Genomic DNA, 17,202 nt, shown 5'->3' with positions numbered 1-17,202 from the left:
GTCAAGGGGCGCGGGGCGGGGCCGCGCCGGACATGGCGGCCGCCGAGAGGCCCGACTCGGAGGTGGGAGCGGGCCGGGGGAGCCGGGGCTGGGCCGGGGTAGGGCTGGGCCAGGCAGGGGGGAGTCGGGGAAGCGGGGGTAGGAGCGAGGTGAGGGGTAGCCGCGGCGCGGGGGCCAGGGCGGCGGTGGGGCCGGGCTGGCGGTGAGGGGAGGCGAGGGGTGCGGGGCCGAAGCAGTCTGGGGGCGGGCGGCAGGGCGGGGGCAGGCCCAGGTGCCCCCCGGGGGTGACCTGGGTCGCTGTGCTCCCGCCGCAGGTGGAGGAGGCAGGGCATGTCTTCCTCCTGATGAAGAAAGACTATCGCATCTCCCGCAACGTGCGCCTGGCCTGGGTCCTCAGCCGGCTCCATCAGGTCATCTGGGCAGTGCCTGAGCCGGAGCTGGTGAGTTGGTGTCACCACGGCCCGATGTGGTGGAGCAAGCTGGCTCCATGCCACTCACGAGCAGCTGGAGCCTGCAGAAAGTTTTAACCCAGTTCCCTTCTCTGGTTTTTCCTTTGGCTTGGCTTGACATTCTCTCGTGTACCGTTTACTTGTTACAGGTAAAGTCAGAAAATGAACTTGATGTTCTCAGCATCCTGCCTAACGGGTGGCAGCCAGACGAGCCCGTCCAGCCCAGGCCCTATCTCCTCGTGCCCTCTACACGGGTCACCTTCCTGGCCCGCCAGTACCGATTTGTAATTGAACTTGACCTGAGCCCTTCCACAGGGATTGTGGTAAGTGCAGAAACTGCCTCTTTGGGGTGTTCTGCATTGAAAAGCTGGACGCAGTTCTGTTTGCTGAAAGGCTTATTCCTTTCTGTGCTAGTTTGAGCTTTTTCAGAAATCTTGCTTTTTGCGGGAGGGAGGCATGCAGCGCTCCTAGCTAGGCAGCTTAATGGCAGATCCTGCTTCTCTGCTGAATGGTCAGTATATGACTTTGTAGTTTATGGGGAGCTGTCACTTTAGTCCAGCTGCCATTGCAGAAGGGTGTTTGCTGTTGGCTCTGTGCGGTGGGGCAACCAGCAATGAGACTGAAAGTCCTAGAAGATGAAAAAGCCCTTCCCTTTCTCTGTTTCCGTAGGATGACTCAACGGGGGAGATAATTTTTGATGAAGTGTTTCATGCCCTTTCCCGATGCTTGGTGGGATTGTTACGACCCTTCCGTATCCCTGGTTCAGACATTATCTACCAGCCAGAAATCTTTGTCACTATCCAGGCATATTCCTCCATCATTGGCTTGCAGTCCCATCAGGTAAACTTCTGCCTCTTTTCTTGGCACGGCTCAGTGTGTGAGCAGCTCTCTGTATGGGCTTCCTGTGAGCCCAGAGAAAAGTGGTGGCATGTGGTGGCTGGGCTCTGTTATCTGCAATGCTGCAGATTTGTCTTATTGAAATGTGCAGCCTGGTGCAGTGGGGAAGCTTACGTGAGCAACTTCTCTTTTCTGGGTAGGAAGCGGAGGTCTCTCCTGGGAGAGCAGAGCCCAGCAGAGCATGCCACTCACAGGTCTCAGAGTTGGGCCACAGGGAGTATTTCCCCTCATGTTGGATGTGTGCTTCTTGCTGTTGTTGTTTTGTTGTTGTTGTTTTTTAAATCTATTGACTGATTCTTTTTGGCCTGTTATAATTAGCTTGAAGCATTCAAGAAGATCTGGTGTGCCCAAAAGCTTGTCTGCCTCCTCCAACTGTGTAGTAATGGTTTATTCAAAGATAATTGCCTCTTTCTACAAGCCTGGCTGTCTTTTTGCACTGGTATGAATCTGTTTCTGCTTGCTGGAGAGAGCAGCTGGCCTCAGTATTGAGATTATCAATGAGATTTTACTTGAGCCAGGGCAGGTCTGTTTAACAAATTGAAGTCTGGTTTATGGTGCTGGTGTGATTTTTGAAGTTTATGCTTGATCCCTTCCACCTCACAGTATTTTCACATTATTTTCACATTTCTGATGGTGGATTCAGTCCCTTTGCTAATACCAGGAAAAGTGGATGGTAGCAGGAAGAGCCTGTTAGTCTGTGCTTGTTCCCTCCTCGTCTCTCCTCAGCCTGCCTCTGCCCAAGCCTTCTGCGAGGCTGCAGCCTTTAATGGTCTGTACAGTGCTTGAAGAAGGCGGCCCTTGCTTTGGTCCATTCTGAGGTCCAACCAAAGTAAGGTGCAAAGTAAGAAAGAATGCAGGAGTTTCTCCATTTGCCAGTGATGATTTGTGTATCAGCTTGTCCAGCTATCCTGCAGATGCCATCGTGCTTTGCAATCAGTGTCTTCCTCTCTGTATGCCAAATTGGGCACTCTGAAATTGTTACGCTTTTCTTTTTTGGATCTCTCTGAAGACCCATTTTTTGTATGAGGTCAGGAACTGTAATCTCTGGGTACAGCTGCATAAGCATTTTGTTCCTTTTACAGAGGAGAAGGCATATATGTGTATCACTCAGCCAGGAAAGCCTGTCGATGTTGTAATAATTTACTTTTCCCATGATACTATGAGGTCTTGCCCGCCTGAGGTTGAGGGAGTAATGTGGATAACGGGCAGCATCCCGCCCATCTGTTGAGTTATTTGTGCTTTGTATCTTCTTTGCCTTGTGGTTCTGGACAGAGATGGCCTGCACAGTGGTGGCGTCTGTAAACGCAAAGGTCATGCCTGTCAGCTTGGGGAGTTTCTGTGGTGGCAGGCTCACTCAGCCACATCACTCAGCCTCTTTTGTAACGTCCAGTCTAATTTTTTCTTTTCTTTATTTCAATTTTCCATTCCTTTATCCAGCCACTTACTGGGAGATAATTGGATCAGTCTATAGGTGAGTTAGATTAGAACAAACAGACCTTCCTTAGAAACATAAAACCAGAGTTAATGGCTTGTAACAAGAATCCCACATCACTTTCTCCTGACAACTGCTTATCCTAAAAGAAGGCAAATGAAGTAAAAACTTCTTTCCCAAGAAGGAGATTTGCCAGAGTGGTGTGAGCATCTGCTGTGGAGTGCACTGCAGATGCCACGAGACACCACTGCTTGCAGGCAGTTGGCCCTGAGCAGAAAAAGTGAGAAGAAGCCTGTGCTCTACTTGTACTTCGGCAGGGACGTGTCTGAACTTCACCATGCAGAACTCTGTTCCTGTGTACCACTTTGGGGACTGGTACTACAAAACCTTACCTTGATGACTTACACATGTGTGTCCTTGGGCCAGGTACTATTCCAGGGCTGTCAGCTGGATGAGACAAAGCGAGAGGCCTTTCTGCACCAAGTTTACACGCAGCTATGTGCCTTTGAGAACAAAGTGGCAGAGATGCTCCAGCAACAGTACGAACCCAAACCACAGGTGAGGAGGGCAGAGGTGGTGGGGGTCTCTTGGCTTCCTGGAGATTTGCACTCCTGAGACCCCTCTGGGGTAGGGTGGCAAGAGGAACAGCGGTGTAGGTCTGGAGAAGCTAAGGAGTTTGTAAGGTAATTTAGTGGGATCCAGTAATGAGACATGAACACTGAGGGAAGCAGAACCCATAAGTGTTTAGAAGGACTGATTAGAATGGTTACCTTCCCCAAGATTATTGTGCAGTAAAGCAGCCTGACTTTTTGTACGTTATGGGACAAACCATAGGATGTGCTTTCTCTCTGAAGAACATGGTGGGAGAGGTGATTATGACTGTCCATATCATTAAACTATAAATGTCTGTGAATATGCCCTTGGCCCTTGTTACATTTATTGAATAAAAATACTCCCTTGTTACCACAAAAACTGAACAGCAGGTGCAGTTTATCTGTAGTGCAGATACTTGAAACTGCAGCAGATGCTGTTTAGTGGCTACAACTGTAGGTATCAGGAAGTTAATGATAGCACTATAAAATACAACTTCGGGTGAAATTAGAAGTAGTACAAGTGGTACTTTGTAGTGATTCAGGATGTCTATGGATTTCTCGTTAAGATCATCTCTCCTGATCTTGGAAATGAAGAATGTGAAGGTTACACAGTTGTACTGCCATGTTCAGGTAGCAGTCACAACAGTATCTGTGGGCACCCTTCTTGCAGTCAAAGGCATTATTGGCCTAGCTGAGGTTATTTAGTCCTTATTTAGCATTAGTTATTAGAGTTTGGGCAAAAAGGAAAAAGAAGTCTCAAAATAAGATGAGCAAGAAGCTGCTGGTGAACTGCTGCAGTTGTATGTCTGAAGGGCTTAAAATCTTGTATTCTACCTGAAATTTATATCTTTGAATGCTAAGACACTCAGTCCTGGAACAGAAAGAAGATTGCAGGAAGTAAATACCTTTACCAATGCGTTCAGCTGGTGTTTTTGTAGTGCTTTGTATGCATTCCTGCTTGATGCAGTATTTTTCTCATGGTAAACTACCCTATAACTTCTTCCATGCAAATGGGGGAGAGAGACGCGCTTACAGGCCAGAGGGACTGGCAAGTCCCGCCACAGGCTCTAGGGTGGAGGTAGAAGGCCCCAGGGGAAGGCAGGGCCTGAAACTTTCTTTACTTTTGAAGTTGCATTAGCTGTATCATTGTCAACAAGTGTCTGAATTTAAGGCATCTGGCAAATTAAAATGATGGATAGTCAGTTCTTTTGCTGACAACCACAGACTGCTCCCATTTGTGCAGAACAAAAGTTTAGTTCTAATTTTCTTTTCCCAGCTCCGGTCATTTGTAGTTTTGCAGGGGAGGGTCTCACCCATTCTGTGTATTTGCTGTAAAAATGAAGCAATAGTTCATTACAGGGCTGAACTGCCAGAGCCTTCTGGAGATGAGGGGACTATGAACACAGTAGGTTCCTCACCAGTGCAATTATACAAATTTCAGGCTTTGCTTGGGGGATATTTTTCACAGAAGATGCAGGAGAAGCCTACCTGCATTTGCTTATATCAACACTGCATAAGAAGTGCTGTTTGAACAGAGTTGAATATATAGGTGCTAGACATAAGGAGTCCTTATGGGGCTCCTTACCCTCTCTGCTACAGTGTTTCATAAGTGGGACATAGCTGAGTTTGCCTCCTCAGCATTTCTGGGCTTTATTTGAGTAGATGCTGAATAGCTGCAGTTTCTACTAAGTGATAAGGATAAAGGAGTTACTTTAATGGGGATCTGCTTTGCTCTGTAGAGGAGCTTTAGTGATCCCAGAAACCGTCCCTTCTTTCCCCTTCTGTGAGAAATCAGCTTGTAATAAAGCTCTGAGCATATTGTCCCCTTCCTCCACTCCTAAGCAGCCTTGCCCAGCTGTTCTAAGGGGCCCAAGTGACCAGGACTTTGAGACCACCTGGAAATTAAAGCTAGAAGTGGAGTCTGCTGAAGTGCTCCAGGGCTGTGGTACCATGGGACTGCTAGACTGTGTGGCAGAGTGAGAACTAGAGTCAGACTGAAGTCTGCCCCATGGGGCCTTGTGGTTTGATTTTTTTTTTTTTTTTAACTTTTCCAGGTGGATTTGTCACCCCTGAGCCAAGAGAGCCCTGGTGATGTGCAGGAGTCATCTGGGAGGAAGCCCAGTGTGTCTGTTGTCACTGCTGATGTTGGCCTTGTCAGCATGGTCCGGCAGGGGATCCTAGCACTGCAGCTGCTGCCCTCCAACTCCAGCGCAGGTTGGCTTCGTCCTCTGGGTTGAAGTTTGCCCAGTCGTTTATGAAAGACTGTGTTTCTCCTGCCTTAGGCTGAGAATTTTATAAAGGCTGGTGTGTGGACCCTTCTGTCAGCAGCAGCTTTTGCCCTGCACTCTGTGGGCAAATTGTGGTGGTGGGAATGGGGAGAGCAACACTGTGCCACGTGCCACATATCAGCCTCAGGGAGTTTGTGGTGAAGCACAACTGCGACTTGCTCAGGACAGCCCAGGGTGTGCAGATCTGTGCCCTGCCTCAGTGCTTTGCTGTACCTAGTCAGGAAGTTTGCCAGCTCCAGAACGCCTTGGAAGCTCCAAACCAACCTCAGGATTTTCCTTTTTACTTTTGCCTTGCCTAAATTTTCTCTCTTGTGGATATATTGGGAGAGGGGTAGTTGGTTGAGATGGAAGATGCGCTAAGATACTGTCTTGTTTACAGGTATAATAATAATTACGGATGGTGTGACTAGTGTCCCTGATGTGGCTGTGTGTGAGACGTTACTCAACCAGCTCCGCAGTGGCACAGTGGCCTGCTCCTTTGTACAGGTATGTCTGCTGTTAGCAGGGAGTGTGGGGAAAGCTGCCTGCCAGGGGGAGGAAGGTGGGTTATGGTGGTTGTTGTTGGCGTTCACCTCCAGAAGGGAAAAGGGAACTTCTCTGCCTGTTTGAGGCCTTTACTGGTCCTCTGCCTTGTCCTCAGCACTGCTGTACTCTCTCAGGTATCTTTATCCATCCTGTAGGTGGGCGGAGTCTACTCGTATGATTGCAGCTTTGGCCACGTTCCCAATGTAGAACTGATGAAATTCATTGCCATGGCCACTTTTGGTGCTTACCTGTCCACATGCCCTGAGCTGGATCCCCTGAGCCTGGATCTGAATGTGTATCACAAAGCATTTCTGCTGTACTCCTTTCTGCGTACTGGGGAGTCCTTGAATCCAGAATACTACTGTGGTGAGGAATGCGCGTGTTTCTCCTTCCAGCAGATGGGTGTCTTACAACACCTTTCTTTGGGAACTTCCCCAGGCTTGGTTATGCTGATACTCTTCCTCGTCCCAGAGGGGATGTGCCTCTTGTAGGCTTTGGGCACTATCGGGCCATGGAGCATCATCTGTGACTTGCCTGCTAGTTCCAAGAACCAGGTGGATCAGAGAAAACTAGTGTCCCATTTTGCACCATTCCCCTTTCTGTGGACTTCACTTGGCAAACTGCAATTAGGCCCGCTGTGTTGGAACTTGAAAGCTGTGAGAAGCTCTCATCCAGCCCTTCCTGTGCACTGGCTAGCTTGCAGATTGGGACGTTCTGGAGAGCTTGTCCTCATCAGGCTTTGCAGATGGCAGTTTGGATTGAAAAACTAGACCCCTGAGAACCGTACCAAATGCCTCTCTTGGTTGTTCTTATTTTGTGAATGTTAGTGACTGAGAGAGTGTGCCAGGAGAGATTAGTTACCCATAAAACATGGAAACACCCTTTCCTGCCCTGGCAATACGCTGGTGCCATCTGTGCTTTGTTTAACTTGGCAGCAGAAGCTGCGTACAGTGACAAGTTTGGAGAGAGCTGGCATGGGACTTGGAAGTATTGCATCTTAAGAAGATAGGTGTTAGTGGTTTAAACTCAAGGCTTCTACATCCTGATACCTTTTAGAAAGTACCTGGGAATTCAGGGTTTTCCAGGGAAAGGGGTAAAGCCCAAAACCTTGCTATGCATTTTCTGCCTGTCTAGGTTAATGTGTAACTCCAACACGTGCCTTGTCACAAAGGCTGTCCCAGAGGAAGCAGGGCCTGACACCTGCCCCTGCCCCTCTCTCAGGCCTCTCGGCCGTGCTAGTGGGCCTGTTTGCTGTGATGCAGAATTGGGAGTGGGTGTAAGTGATGCCTGAAGGATGTACTGTTCTTCAGGCCAGCGAGTGTTCCTGGCAGCTTTTGTAAAGCACTTTGGGAGGGCTGTTGCTGTAGGATGAAGAGCAGGGGAGTTGTTCCGTCACAAACCCCATCTCTGCCATTTGCAGTGTCCCAACACAGACTGTTCAATGAGCACCTGGTGTCTGCGAGCAGCAACCCTGCTCTGGCCATGAGGAGGAAGAAGCACACTGAGAAGGAGGTACATGCTGACCTTGTGAGCATTGTCTCAGTCCGGCTGCGTGAAGGCTACAGCATCCGTGAAGTCAACATCACGAAAGGTGACTGTGCTGCTTTTGGGGGCTGGAGGCTCAGACAGAACTCTGTTCTCAACTGTTTAGAGGAAAGTGCATGGTCTGCCACCTCAGCAGAGTGGCTGGTATTGTGGAGGAAGGAGCCGTTTTCTCCAAACCCTGAAGTTTGTTTTCATGAGTAATTACCTGACACAGGACTGTCCAGTATTGTTGTGCAATTGTGCGCTTGCCAGGCTAATCCACTGTGGCTGTAAGTGCCTGGGGAAGGATAGACAGACTGTGACCCTCTGTATCTTGGAAATGAGTCCCCACAATTGCAAGGAAACTAGTGACAGAACTTAGGGGTTTGCAGAGTTTTCTGAGATTTCCTCTATATTTATGCTTTTTTCATCCCTTTCTAGTCCTTGGTGGACTAGAGCTACATGCACTCCAAAATACCAACACAAAGGTGAGCCTTTTGGTACAACAGATTTTATGCCTCCAAACTGCAGTCTTCCAAAGGCAGAAACTGGGGGAAACAAGGATATTGTTAGGTGAAAATGGCAGATCAGTCAGGACTATATCCAATACTAGAAGAACATAAAACTATCCAGTGGTTCTGTTCTCTCATTTGACTTGCTAGAGATAATGGCACCTGGAGTGTGAGGACTAGCTGCTGAGTAGGGACCCTGAGGGGTTTGAGTATCCCAAGGAGTGTCCGTAAACCCTACCTAGCTTTCCATCTCCACCTGTGACTAGTGGTAGTGCTTTAACTGAAAGGGAGATGAAAAAATCCAATGCAAGTTATGAATTGCAAACAGGAGAAGAAGTTACTATTGACTGGCACAATGACCGACAGAAAGCCTGGAGGGAGGATGGGATTCTTAAAACACAGTGTAAACATATATGGTGATCCTGTGTCTTTGCTATTCTTTGGGGGATATTAGTACACAGGATATGTTTTATATCAGAAAATCAGAGTCTGTGATAAAACTCCAAAATCATTCCAAACTTGCCAGATGATGTTTCCGTGAATTTACTGTGGTCTGCCTTAAAACTGAGTAGATATCTTAAGCCAGTGCTCTACTTGGAAGATTGTCCTGGGGTTTCATTGCTCTTCCTCTAGCTTCCTTTCTAAACTCACTCAGACCAGATTAGACCTGTATGACTTTAATAGCCTTAATTAAGTTTATCCTCCTTCTCTGGCATTGCCCAAACGTATTTAAGAACTATGCCTTTCTCCTTGTAACCTCTCTTCTGAGCAAGTTAAGCAAGCCAGTGTTTCAGCCTCCTTTTGTAAGGGCAGGCTTTCTGTTCTGTTTATTCATCCTAACAGCACTTCTTCCCCACCCCCACCGCCCCAGCTGTTTGCCTTTCACAGTTTGGACTCATTTTGCTGGAAACAGTTGATAAGAGTGTTGGTAAATGTGGTTTTATCATTGCCTTGTCAGCAATGCAAATACTTCTCTGCCTCTGAAGTAAAAGACCGTATCTGATAGACCAGGAGTCACATGAGCTTTCTCCATGATTGTATTGCATTCCTAGCGCAGAAATCTGTCTCTTTCGTGCACCTTTGAGCTGATTAGTCCTTGGGGGTGTTTTATTGGGTTTTGTTTGTTTAGTAGTCCCTAAATGTGCTGTTCCTCAAATAGTAGTACTCTGAAGTTGATCTCATTCAATTCAGCTCTCTATTCCTATGTGATGACTAGGAATTGCAGTTCTTTCGACTTGATGCTTCTTTCAAATGGCATGGATCTAAACCAGCTTTTTTGGGAAGGTTGCTAACAATTATATTAAGTGGGATAATTTCTAAAGTTGGTCTTCCAGGAATAGTCCTAATTTCTTGTTTCAAGAGCTTTCTATTAAAAGTAAGAATCTGTGAAGGTTCCCATTGAGACAGCTCTTCTAGTAGCAACTGCAGATTGCTTTCACTAATCTGTAGGTGTGACGAGATCCTTCTCTTAAATCCATTCTGATTAGGTCCATTGCAGTCTCCTTGTCTAGGAATGTCTATGAAACAGTCTTTAACAAGTCAGTTCCTGTCCAAGCTGTGCTCAATGTTGTGTATTTTACCCTTCTGTGCACCAGTTCACTTAGAGCTTGGACAGTGCTGGAGAAAGAGCCTTTCTTTAATCTGGCAGGAATGATGAAGTAGTCTTGGTGACTACAAAGTCCTATATGGAAATGCTGGAAGATGTAGCAGGTGTGAATCAGTCGAATAGCAATCAGACAAGTTCATGTTGTACCTTTTTGCACAAAGGTGTAGCTACAATCTCTGGCTCAGGATATCATAAAGCAGTGAATTCCTGGATTCTGGAGGAATGTATCAGAAATATCACCACGTTCACCACGCTCCTTTTACTTTCCCCTAGGTATCTTCCTGCTGTCTTTTAGCCCTTGGAATGCTAAATGGATTGGTGTTCTGTTTTTACAAGAGCAGAGAGCAGAAGAATAGCAGCACTGGATCAGAGTTACCTTCTGTGGTGACTAGCTATCAGCAGGTGCACAGGGAAGAGTAAGAATAGGATAACTGTACACAGTATCTCATTTCTCCTTTTTTCTTCCCTTTGAGCACTCTTTAGGTCCTTGCAGCTCAGGGGCTCCCTGAGCCAGAAATACTTCCTGTGTATTTTGATGAAGATTTTTTAGAAGGAATTTTAAAATGAAAATGTCTGACCTATCAAAAATACAGTGTGTATTTCTGTGCCAGCCTTCAGAATAGCAGCAGATGATGTTACTTTGGAAAGGGTAAATGCACTGGGGAGCTGCTGTCTGATCAGAAAAATTGTTGAACTAACGTCTTAAAGTAGAATTTATGAAAGATCAAGACATTTAGACATTCAGCATTGCCTCTGCTAAGGAAAAGCATGTTTGGCTAATTACGGCTTTTTGGGCCATTCTGTAGATAAGTGTATAACAAAGAACAGTTAATTAACCTGGATTGCCAAAAGCTTTTGCCAAAACTTGCAAACTAAAGGCTGTTAAGGAGCCAGCTGGCTGTGAAGCAAGAGGAAAGAGTGCAGTTGTGGACTTTGACACTGTCGCTTTTCTGCTTCACTTTGCCAAAGGCAAAATAGAATAAATAGCTAGCTTTGTGCTCAGAGTTGCCTGGAGAGCTTGTTTGTGATATTTATAAGTGCTCTGGTTACCCTCCCTATTTGATTTTTCGATATTTAGGCATTTAGAAGGCTACTATAGTTAGTTAGGCATGCAGAGGTGCTTGCGAAAGGGGAATTGGAAGGTACAGAAGGGAGAGAAGCTGTAGGTGAGAAGCTTTGGAGCCATGGCATATAATAGAGCTCAGCTCTTCTCCTGTTTCTTTCTGGGACAATGTCAGAGGATTGCCCTTTGCTAAAAAAAAAAAAAAAAAAAAAAACAAACCAAAAAAACCATCACTGACCATTTTGTGTTGCTGTGTGTTGAGGAGAGCCTGGAGGACATTTTTTCAAAACCTCACCTTCCTCTGTGAATCAGTCCAGTGCCAAAAATGGCTGGGCACGAGCTGGCCAGTGAGAGTGGCTGTTCCCAGTGTCAGGAATTGGGAAGACAAAGTGAGTTTTCTGAAAACCAGGGCTGGACTTTATGGAAGAAATCAAAGCAGCAAAACCTTTTCTTAGCTATAAAGTCAAGATGCAGAAATAGATTGCTTTGCAGTAAGAACAAGCTAAAAATTCATCTAGGTATGACTTAAGCTAAGTAAATATTTTGCCTGTGATTTTAGTTTTGCTTGTGTTGGATTGTAGGAGTGAAGCCAGAATGACTAATGGAAATACAGGTGGAAGTAGGAAATACTTTCATTAATGATCTGGGCAAAAATGTAGGAATTTGCTTATCACGTTTGCTGTAGATGAAATAGAAAAGCTTTGTTATGAGAATGAAAATATTGTGTGGAAAGCAGTGGATGAGCACTAAAATGATATGAGTGAGGTGACAGTATGAAATGGAAAGAGACAAATCTATAAATACTTGTTTAGTCTCTCTGATAAACTAGGTAATCTTCATATGGGAACAGCAGATGGTACAGCCCTGGCAAATACATTTATAGTAATGGAGAGCACTTACTATGGAAAATAATAGTGACCTTAACTAAAATCCTAGCAATCCCTCCAATGAAATACAGGTGAAATACAGCACACACCTTTGATCATCTTCGTTCGGGAATGATGAATTCTTGAGGTGCAGGGAAGTCTGGGACTGTTAGGAGGAATGGATATTCTGTCATAGGCTGCTGGCTATGGCTTAGTTTAACCTGCACAGTAACAACTGAAACTGGGTAAGGTTTTCTTGCCCTAGCGCACGCTCCTTGTCAATGTTATGGAAATGAAGCTTCTCAGAATAAAAACAATTTAATCAAAAGAACTACCAAGCATGAATTTGGCATGTGGTCTGTAAGGTTTCTTCTACACATGGCAGGGGAAGAGTACTCTGATGGAGCCTCTCAGCAGGGACCATAGGTGCAAAAAGCAAGATGGCTTTAAAATGGAGTGTAATCACCCTGTGAAGGGGATAGCATGATGTGCCTATGACAGCAGCAAATGCAACTCTGCAGGAAACATAGGATCCAGGCTGATGACCTGTTCGGACGGTTTCCAGCACATCCAATCACTTATCTCACAAATGCTGCAAGTCCGGCAAACTATAGAGCAGGCTGGACATCAGAATAGATGATTGAGCAGCTGAAACAGCAGCATGGCACTGTTTTAGAGTCATGTGTTTCCCTGGGTTGTTTCAGTACAAATAAACATGCACAGTCAGCAGGAGTGTGACAGTTTTCTGCTCTTCTGGCTCAGTGAGGCTTGCTGTCAGGTGTTTGTGTTAATCTTGCTAGAGATGCAATGGCCCACTTAAAGAAAAAGGTAAAAATGTACAGTTTGAAGGATGGGTGAATATTCGTTCTTCTTAACTTTGGGAGCAGAAGAGGGTAAACATGGGTCGTGAATCTTGATTTAGGATCCTGCCAGCTGCGCCAATTTGTTGCAAATGAGTGATTTAGATAGCTCAGAGTTACCATCAAAGGTATTGACAAAAGTGGTTTTAATGTGAATTTATAAAAGTGCAACTTAACAGAGTTCAGTGGCAAGGTTCATTCTGTTACTTACTACATGGAAGAAACATACAAAGTAAAGTTGAGTTAGAATCAAGCTAGAATGATTTACACAGAGACAGAGATGCAGAAGTGTAAAGGAGACCCTCCCACTGAGTTGCACCGTTCAGACTGGGCTCCCTTTCTAAAACTGCTGGTGGAGCTTAGGTGCAGCTAGATCCAGTCTTAGTCTCAGACTTGGACAACTGTTTGTGTCTAAAGGAATTAACTACGTGGATTTCATTAGTATTATTTTAGCATGCTATCAGACACTTGCCAAGGATCTGTTGCAAATGAGGAGCCTCTCCACTCTTGGTAAGGAAGGATCCCTTAGTCTCAGATAAGGAATCTAAAACCTTGAGAGGTGTCCCTGCCCAAGGGGAGAGTCACCTGGTGAACAGTCCAGCTGCAACTTACGGAGAACTCAAAGCAGGCTCATCCAAAGATCTGTCGTTAGCAGAAGGCCTTTCTCTGCTCAAGGAGCAGCCGTGAGAGGCATCCCGGCTCAAGGGGAGGTCACCGCCGTGCAGCCATGCTGCCTCGCAGGGAGAGCTCGGAGAAGGCTCGCTCAGGCTGTCGTATTTATGGGATAAAGGGTTTGGCTTGTGGTCAAATGGCATACAATGGGAAAGGTACGCATGAGACTCCTTGTACCCACAACTTTCTTCCTGGATAAATGAGTCTTGGAAAAGCCACCCACTATTCATGTGTTGGTTGCGTGATGGGTGTTCCAAGCTCGCACGCATCAGTGCTCGCTGTGTCACTCTGCTCCTTTGTGGGTTTCCTAAAGGAGTTCTTGGCCCAGCTGCGGCTCAGGCCTTCACCTCCTTTGGAGCCTGTACCCAACTGTCACTAGTTTGGCTAAGGGATTGAGTCCATCTGTCACAAGAAGCTTTTGATGGTGGAAGTTCTGGATTTCATGAAATACTATATGTGCAGGAAGAACATGGAATTTAATCTAAGAATTGGGCATCACCTTCCAGGTTGTTGGTGATCTGGGCCCATCACGTCCAAAAGTCTGTTTCTCCAGTGGGATGTATTAACTGCAGAGTGCAGATAAGAAAACTTCATAGCTTAAAGACGCTGCTCATCTGTGCAAAGCAACGTTTTTCTTGGAAACAAAGATGAGGTTGTGAAGAAGTGAGCCTATTGCAAATGTCAGCACCTCCTCCGAGTTTCAGTTGCTTTCTCTAGTGTAAATACTACATGTACATTTAAAGAACTGTTCACCAAATGCTGCAGTGTGATCAAAGCCTTTCTGTGTTGGGGGAGGAGGGAGAATGCCTTCAGCTAGAGCAGTTGTTAGATTACTTGTCTTCCTCATAGCAATCACACAATCTCACAGTACTCAGGAGCTCCTGGTCAGAGATAAAACTCAGATCTGTACCAAACAGCTTATTCCTCTGCTCCTATGCAGGTGGGTCTCAGCTGGAGGTGAAACTAGTACTGCTTTGGAAGCATAACATGAGGATAGAGTACTTAGCTGTGACACCCTGGCCCCTGGACCCATCGAAGCGCAGCACATGGGTGGAAGTGACGATGGAGGGAAGCTATGACATCTTGCATGACATCAGTTGCACCATGAGGAAGCCTATCACCAGTCTGTACCGCACTACAGTCATCCGGCGCTTCTGGAACACCTTGCAGAGGTGAGCTGGACCATCCCTAGCAGTTCCCAGTGTCTGATGTAACCAAGAAATTCCTTCCTTGGTGTGCTGGGGCATGGGTTATGCAGGTGGCCATCCCAATCCAGGGTCCCAGAGGAACATGCTCTGAAGAAGAGGCGTAGCTGGTGACAAGCTTGCCTTCTAGCCAAGGAAAAGACTTGAACCAGCCTGTGACCTAATTTGTAAGATTGCTTCGTGGTGAATGTATTGATGCCCTGAGTCCTGATCCTGTGATGCAAACCTTAACTCTGACTGCCATCCCATGGAGGTGGTATGTTCTTACAGCACAGCCTTGCCGCTCTGCTGTGTGGTCACACTAGGAGCAACACCTCATGTTTCTAGGCCTGAAGGGCCTGTGGGTTATAGTCATTTCCTGGCTATTCAGCAGATGCCTTCTCTAGCACTTCATTCGCAACTCTGATCATCCTCTTTACGTATTAGGCTGTTGCATTTGAACTCCCGTAACATGCTCTTTGCAATCAGGCATTGAATTCCAGCATTGCCCTAGAAAGCTATATCAGTGTAGATGTGCTCCCAGTAGACAGGGAGTGCTGTGTGTGCAGGCACTGGGCTGGCTGGAGCAGTAGTGGGGAGAGTGTGGGCTTTTGTGGCTGACTGCCTCTTCTCTTTCAGCATCAACCAGACAGATCAGATGTTGGTTCATCTGCAGTCTTTCGACACAGTCCCAGAACATTTTACCATTCCTGAGAGCACCAAGAACGGGGTGCCCCTCTTCTACATCCCCCCAGGCTCCACCACTCCGGTATGTTCCCATTTAATGTGGCATGGGTTGTCCCTCCTGCCTATTCTGTCTTGCAGCAGGGGTTGCTGAGTCCCAACAGGCAATCAGAATCTTTTGTAACTCTCAGGCTTTATCTGTTGCACTTTGTCCTGCTCTGTAACAGAGTTCAGGTGCAATGCAATGCCTGTGAACATCCCATCCCATACTTTTCCCCTCTGAGACATCACCCTTTGTCCTTATTGCTGCAGCTACACCTCTAAGCCCCACAGCAAGTCTCCTAATTGTTCTGTGAAGCCTCCTGTAGTGATGTTACGTGTGAGACCAATGGGGAGGCTGACACATTTATTTTTGCCATGTTTTCTCAGTGGTTACCCCATATATATGGAGTTGCTGCTGGCAGTCTTGTGCCCTGGTGACATAGCTCAGCATTGTCAGTTGAAGATACAGGATGTGTTGAATAGTTATAGTTTCATAGGTTTATTGCTCTGAGCACTCATGTGGAAGGTGCAAGAGAGATACTTGTCATCTGCACAGTAGAAACTGAACAAAATATGAGCTAATGGTTTCCACTGCAAAATTCAAACTCATTGAAGCTCACTGAGCAGAAGTGTTAACATATTATCTATTCCCTGCTAGCAATGTCCTTGGCACTGGTAGGAGATGACTAGCAGATATCAAAGCTAGGGGAGCTTTAATTTAAGAGAACTATCCCTTTAATTTTATTACTTAAGCCTTTTGCTTTATTAGTAAATTTTCACTGTGTAAGGTTATATATCCCTCTTTATATCTGGAGCATCCCACTTTATGGCTAACCAACACTTAATTTCTGTGTCAGCAGAGTGGCTATAGTTGGTGGGGTCAGTGTTACCATACAAACATGTTAGAGTTGCCCAGTGCCACCTACTGCTGGTACCGTATTTGAGCACTCTCAGACGAGTTATCTCAGTGTCTAATTGCTCTGCTGACACAAGCCATACATCCCCCTCTCAACACCACTACATATGCCATCTTTTCCATGGTTGATTTACTTGATGATAAGTAGTTCAATTCCTAATTAACTTGACATTTCAGGAACCTGATCTATTTTTTCTTACATTGTACTGTGTGTTTCAATGTGAACGCACTTAGTTATTCTGCTGAGAGGCAGTTACTGAAAGCTGGGGATGCAGCTAACCTTCTAAGCCTCTACAGCTCAGCTGCTAGAGAAATTCCAGCTCGCTCTGGTTGGAACCAGACAGTTTCTTGCTGAATATTGCCCTGTCATTTTCCCAGGTACTATCCCTGCAGCACAGTGGGTCTGACTCAAGCCATTCCCAGTTTGCCTCTTACTGGAAGCCTATCCTTTCTATGGATGCCAACTTCTGGCAGAGGTGGCTGCACATGCATCGTATAGTCCTCCTCCTGGAGCATGACACGTATGTAACTTGGCTGAGCTCACGTGCACGGTGTGGGCCAGCCTGGGGAAGTGGGGCATCCAGCTCAGTCCAGCTGCAGAGCTGCAGCTGTCTTGCAGGTGCCTATGCCCAAGGAAGGGCCTTGCTAGTGCGACCTGGTGGATGGTGGAGGCTCATTTATCTGAGGGACTATGGGTTGGGAAGTCAACTTGTCAAGAGGAGGGCTGTTCTCAGGAGCATAAAATGTTTCTCAAGTCCCTTTTGGGTCTGGATTTCCTGCATGCAGGGGCTGTGGACCATCCAGTTGGAGCTATCCCGCATGTTTTTGCTTGCTGCTGGGAAACACCTTGCCTGAAGGCATTGCTTTCCTGAGGCTGGTCCTAGTCGCAGAGTTGTGTGAATAATAGCCATATATTGCATGGAAGGGGATAGAAACAGTATGAGGGTGTGCTCTGCGCAAGGTGGAGAGCGGGATCCCTCTGCGCTCGGGGAGTGTGTGGCTCTGGCCCAGAGGCACAGGTAGGGGGGTGCCTGGTTATTGGCTGCTGTGGAGGAGTAAGGCTGGTGTACCAGTCAGAGGGTGGGTTGG

At 46.5% G+C, this 17,202-nt stretch overlaps 1 protein-coding gene across 1 annotated transcript in view; it reads left to right on the top strand.

Annotated features, from left to right (window-relative positions):
- The first annotated feature begins 2 nt into the window (after nt 1-2).
- SZT2 (SZT2 subunit of KICSTOR complex) overlaps nt 3-17,202 on the top strand; it is a 60,570-nt gene continuing 43,370 nt past the window's right edge. Inside the window, 12 exon segments of the mRNA XM_037403561.1 lie at nt 3-62; nt 315-440; nt 599-772; nt 1,119-1,289; nt 3,205-3,336; nt 5,426-5,585; nt 6,039-6,145; nt 6,340-6,550; nt 7,605-7,775; nt 14,228-14,459; nt 15,111-15,240; nt 16,492-16,634. Coding sequence (XP_037259458.1) covers nt 33-62; nt 315-440; nt 599-772; nt 1,119-1,289; nt 3,205-3,336; nt 5,426-5,585; nt 6,039-6,145; nt 6,340-6,550; nt 7,605-7,775; nt 14,228-14,459; nt 15,111-15,240; nt 16,492-16,634 — 1,787 coding nt within the window. The 5' untranslated portion in view covers nt 3-32.

This window comes from Falco rusticolus, chromosome 11 (assembly GCF_015220075.1).
Source record: "Falco rusticolus isolate bFalRus1 chromosome 11, bFalRus1.pri, whole genome shotgun sequence".
Taxonomy (NCBI): Eukaryota; Metazoa; Chordata; class Aves; order Falconiformes; family Falconidae; genus Falco; species Falco rusticolus.
Note: the sequence above shows the minus strand (reverse complement) of the source record. Positions and strands in the feature narration are given on the sequence as shown.